This window comes from Sorex fumeus, unplaced genomic scaffold (assembly GCF_029834395.1).
Source record: "Sorex fumeus unplaced genomic scaffold, SorFum_2.1 ptg000100l, whole genome shotgun sequence".
In the NCBI taxonomy this organism is placed as follows: Eukaryota; Metazoa; Chordata; class Mammalia; order Eulipotyphla; family Soricidae; genus Sorex; species Sorex fumeus.
In genome coordinates, this window is record NW_026606157.1 from 6591501 (window position 1) to 6597500 (window position 6000).

A 6000-nucleotide genomic window follows, 5' to 3' on the forward strand; every position below is an offset into this window, starting at 1 on the left:
CAATACAGCTCATGGAGGATCCTGATGTATTGGGCTTGAATGCCCTGATTGGCTAGCGCTTCAATGACCGCTTCCGTCTCAACAGAATCAAAGGCCTTCTTTAAATCAATGAACGTTAAACAGAGCGGCATCTTGAACTCTCGAGAAACCTCAATGAGCTTGGTTATCGTGTGGATATGGTCGATGGTGCTGAATCCTTTGCGGAACCCAGCTTGCTCGCATGGTTGTCCTTCATCTAGTGTTCTGCCAATCCTATTTAGGATGACTCGAGTGAACAACTTGTAGATGACAGACAATAGGCAGATCAGGTGATAGTTGCCAATGTCATGGATGTCTCCCTTCTTGAACAGTAGTACGGTCCTGCTGGTTTTCTATTGAGACGGAACCTTGCATTCAGACAGGTAGCGAGTGAAGAGCCAAGCCAGTGTATTGATGAGTACTGACGGCAGGTTCTTCAGGTGTTCAGGTCTGACCTTGTCTGGGCCGGGTGCTGTTTTTTTCTTTACCGACGAAATGGCATGTCGGATTTCGGAAGGGAGAACATTGGGAACGACATATCCATCCTGTGGAATTTGGTATGTCGGCAAGTGGACATGGCTATCGAAGAGATTTGAGTAGAAGTTATGGATAATCTTCTCCATTGCCGTTCTGGAGGATGTGATGGATCCATCAGGACGTCGGAGGGCAGTATTTGGTCTTGTAGTTGGCGAAGGACAGGCGGGCGTTCCGAATACTTTTCCCGGCTTCTGCCGCATCTACCAGTACTTCTACTCTTCTCTCTTTGAGGTCTTCCTTGATCGCATCTCTGCACTGCTTTGTGAGCTCGGACGTTAGCTTGCAGTTGCCTGAGGCATGCGCCAAACCACGCTGGCGAATTAGCTCAAGAGTTTTCGAAGATAGGTGATTTTTTGTGGCTATCTCTCTCTCGGCGTTCCTTGCACATTCATGGAGGTGCTGAACCAGTCGATCGTATTCCTCGTCAATGTTGTCAACAATGGCATCTTCCCATGTTGCCGCAATAGTACCAAAGAGTTCCCAGTTGGTGGTCAATCTGGGAGTTCTCTTTTTGAACTTTGCAGCCCTTTCTCCCTGCTCTGTGAAGTAGAATTTTGCACGAAGGAGACGGTGGTCCGATCCCGTTCGGAACTTTGGGACAACAGCGACATCCGTCAGGCAAAACCATCGATTGAATATGATGTGGTCTATTTCGTTGTGGAATCGTCCACCGGGAGACTCCCATGTCCATCGTTTAGATTCTGCCTTCTGGAACTGTGAGTTACCATGAATGATCTTGGTCGACATGATGAACTCAGACAGTCTCTCACCCTGTTCGTTCCATTCTAGGCCATGGGTCCCGATGTGAAGTTCTTCAGCTGATCTTCTCGGTCCTATCTTGGCATTAAAATCACCCACAATGATCTTGTAGAAGGTGTGGTCTTCTTTATAGAACTTCTCCAGCAGCTCCATGTATAACTTCTCGATTTCTCTTTCATCATAATGAGATGTTGGTGCGTAGACAACGAAGATAGAAACTGCTGGCAGCAAGCCACATCTATTCAAATGTAAACGTCCGATTCGGATTGTTAGGCATTCGAATGAATCAATGCTCTTGGCCAAGTTTGTGTTGACAAGGACACCGACGCCTCCAACACCTCTTTTATCGCATGTTCCGAGGAACAATTCTTCTCCAGTGTCGAAAACGGCATGGTGTGATTCGTGTCTTCTTGTCTCGGTCAGACCAATGATGTCGTACTTGATCATTCGCGCTTGTACCATCAGGTCCTCGATGGATGCATCTGATGCTAGCGTACGTGCATTGAAAGTACAGACGATCATTTTTGTCTTCCTTCGTTGTGGCAGCCTAGGTCGGCCTTGAGATTTTGTCGGCCTCTCCTTTCTCATCCTTCTCAGTGCTGCCATGTCGGTGAAGCCTTCAGGGTCAGGTGAATGAGACCAGTTGTAGTTACTGGTTTTGGCATATTGAATACACAACAGATAGCTTGCCAGGCTCTTCTAATTATAGAGATATAATTAAAAAAAGCAAATTGTCCTTTCATATTCTTTTTGTTTTGTGGGAATGTGATCAGGGAAATAACATTTTGTTTCATTGTTTTTGTTTGTGTTTGTGAAGGGAGTTATTTTTTATGGAATAAAACTTGCTTATAAAGATGTGTGAAAAGACAAAGATGGAAAAACATGTTGAAAAGAGAATACAAGATTCTCCAGAGTGAACATTAGCAAGAAACAGAGAGGCAAGCAAATGTTCAAAGGAGAACATGGACCTGAACAGCGAGCTGGAATTAATGCTTGGATGGGTGAGAGAAAGTGTGAGATCTGAGCACAGATAAAATAAGAGTCAAATCCTGAGTCCATAGAACAAGCGTTGATAAGCAGATATTACCAGAGGGAGGGATACCACCCCCTGCAGTTACTGGAATGAACCCTGGGGTGGATGTAGTAGGGTACGATCAGGAAGAATTTTCTGTGTGTCCACTGAAGGAAGAGACATTTTCAGAAGAAGCTGAGCGAGTTCTTTTTCTGAGAGGGAACCAATAAAAGACACTGGGCTAGGTGAAGAAACGGTGAAAAATATTTCCCACCAGTGAAGATGCACAGCAGATAACCTCCAGGTAACATGGTTGTATAAAGGCCAGAATGTGTGTTCGGTATAAAAATTGTTCTCAGAGAATACAGGATGAACAGAAACTTCCAATGAGGCTCAAAAGAGTTGACTCAAAATATCTGGCAGTAAAGCTGAAGTCAAGCGAATAGGAAGGAGTCAAGTCCCTTTGTCAAGACTCCAGAAATTGTGATCCACACACAGAACTAATACCGCTAGGAATCTGAACATTTGTTCAGCATTAAAGCACCTCTCAGAAGACTAGTAGGGGGGAAACCAATGGGGGTAGGGAGACATTGGTGAACAGAAGTGGACACTGGTGAAGAGATTGGTATTGAAATGTTGTATGCTTAAAACTCAGTCATGAGCAACTCTGTAATTTCATTGTGAATAAATGAAAAATCAATTTTTTTTAAAGAACAACAACAACAAAAGAAACACCAAATCTAGTTTTGAATTTTGTACATTGAAAGTTACCTCTGCTTGTTGAAAGGGCTTCCGAAGGTAATATTTTCTTCTACTGTAGCGTTTAAGAGCCAAGGCTTTTGAGCTGCATAAGCCACCGAATACCTGTTCCGACTGGAAATGGGAGAAAAATAGTAAAATTATGCAAGGGCGCTATGCTATATTAACTTTTTAGTACAATAATGTTAGTATAATATCTTAAATACAGAAAAGGAAAACTCCAAAGAGAGAAAATTCTAACAACCACCAACCTTATTAATGGTTAAATATTCCAGATGAACAAGAGGAATTAGCATGTTATTTTGCATATGACAATATCATGTCACATGAAAAAATCCAATTTTTCAACAATATAAAATATGATATATAAATTAGTTAAAGGTATAAACTGTTCACTTAAACTTTCATCTTATCAACAATAATTTAAATTTTTTCTTAAGATGATTCAATCTCTTGAAGAGCTACAATTTATATTAAAAGCACTCTGCATTACTATAAATTATATACGCAGATTTTCCAAAAAATGTGACTTGATGCTATGATTATAGTATATGTTTATGATTTATATGAATATTTGCTAAGATAATGGATATTCTATATTTCAAAACAAAGAGTAATACCTTGAATCCACTTCAATATTGAAATCACTACACATTTAAAAGTACATATTTCAATACAGATTGAAATAGTTTACTTTCTTAAATGATAACCTCCTCCCATTCTTTTTGGCTTACAAATTTTACCAGATGTCTATACATCAGACTTTAATTTTCAGTAATCAGGAAAAGGCATGTGAGTGATGATTTAAAAAAAAAAAGTTGATGGAATGGGGTGGGAAGGGTAGGGCATTGGGTTAAAGGTCAGACTTCCACAATTAGTTCAAGGACTGTAAGTACTAATTAAGGAATTGAGGTTAAAAGAGCATAATGATGAGGAAAGAGAAAGTTAGAACTCTTCTGTGATCATGCTGAAATTTATCTCAGGAACTTGGAAGACATTCATATCTGGCATAGACCAGTAGGCTCTTAAAATACCATAGGAGCAGTGAACAGTGGTTCCCAGCCTGAGACATACCCACCCCTCCTCCCTCCGTCCTTTATGTGTTTTGTTTTAAACTGATGCAGCACTTGGCTCTCCATCTCTATCTTATAGAAGGATCCCAACACTACATAACTGAAAATAACGAGAGCTTGCATTTTTATTTTGTGAAGTCCCAGATCTAGTTTGCTAAGAACAGTCTGAGCTTCAGCCAACGTTGAGATGTGTGTGAGTCACAGAGATGTTTAAAACAGTTGACACAATGCGCCATTTTGTTTGGCAGACTCATTCTCTTAGTGCTTGTACGTGTTGGGAACCACTGTGGTCAGAAATAGTCTGGTCAATTTCCATAAACAATTTTGAACATTGTCAGAACGGATAAAAGCTGTAGAAAAGATTAAGTATCAAGTGAAGATTGAAGAAGGCAATTAGTAAATGCAGATTAAAAGAGAAATAATACCTTCTCGTTGCTTCAAAAGAAGGTTCAGATTCATTTACACTGCAAGTACGGCAAATAATGTTCATTAATTATGAAATATATAGATTGAATGTGTGCACAATCAGGTACGATAAACAATGGACTTAGTAAATAATTATATTTCCTGAGAGATTTTGAAATTGATTTCAAAGACAAGCCAGATAAGTTATAATCATTTTCTTTCCACCTCACCTAGGAAGTACTTAGTAAGCTTCCCAAAGATAAGTAGTTCCATTCTCTTTCCTACATATCCCAATTTTCTGGATTTAAATCTGCTCTATTTAAAATCCAGTTGTCTCTCTAGAAGAGAACTTTTACAACTTTTCCATTTGCAACCCAATTTCTCCTGAGAAATGTTTACTTGATCCCGTTAAACATGTTTCTAATATTCGCATATAGTTAAAATGTTTATTGATAATAAATTGCAAAGAAAATCATTTAAAGATAATTGTCATGGCCACTGCATTCAGTTACATGATCCCAAGTAGGAATGTGTCCCGGTTTAAGAGAGTTTTCTTTTAGTTTTTCTAGAGATTTAATATCCCTGAGGCCTCCCTACCTTTAAAAGTGTAAACCTCTGTTAACTGTCTGAGGGATCACTAACTGATATATTCACTCTTCCTCTAAAAATATGAGCATATAAAATTCATGTTGCAATAAACAAGTGTCATCTATTTTGAATTACTAACTACCCCAATGCATGAGAGAAAAAAATATTTTGGTGGAGGAGATGCTAAACTTGAAAGTTTTGACAATGCTTACTCCTAAGGAATTGGTTAAAAAAAAAAAACGACATCATAATAGGTCAAACAGCAACACTAGGATAGATTTAACTATTCAATGATTGATTTATGTGTGAGGATGTATTTGACCAAAATCTAATAATTTCTATATTATGGGGGGAGAATAACAGAAAGATGTGCTTTGCTTTATTATTCAAAAATTTAATTATTCAGTTGAATTTCACCATCACAAAAGACCTAAATTTGAAAAGCATACACATAATTAAAACCCAGGAGTTCCCCAAAATAGATATAGCTGACTTCAGAAAGTACTACACGCTCTTGTGGAGAAGATGTTCATTTGCACATTCCCCAGGATATCTGACTAATAATTATTAATTCCACAATTTCCATGATTGCATATTGCTAGTGACATTCTGAAATGGTTAACACACAGGATAGACAGTCTCAGACTTAAAGTTTCCTCTCAATTATTACCCTCTGGTTTAAACTTCTCGTTACCCCCTGAAATGCATTACTTTTCCAAGTTATATTTTTCCCACAACATTATTCAGATACCAAGAAATTTGTCCCCCACCACTCAGTGGTTAAAAAGTTAATAAATGACCTAATTTTTTTAGTTAATCTGAGGGAGAGAGAGGATCAAGAAGGAAGAA

At 38.8% G+C, this 6000-nt stretch overlaps 1 protein-coding gene across 1 annotated transcript in view; it reads right to left on the reverse strand.

Annotated features, from left to right (window-relative positions):
• Window positions 1–6000, reverse strand: part of ABCC9 (ATP binding cassette subfamily C member 9) — a 138392-nt gene that overhangs the window by 66777 nt on the left and 65615 nt on the right. The window contains exons 17-18 of the mRNA XM_056134559.1: window positions 4584–4622; window positions 3098–3199 (exon numbers count right to left, since the gene is read on the reverse strand). Coding sequence (XP_055990534.1) covers window positions 3098–3199; window positions 4584–4622 — 141 coding nt within the window. The remainder of the gene's footprint in view (window positions 1–3097; window positions 3200–4583; window positions 4623–6000) is intronic.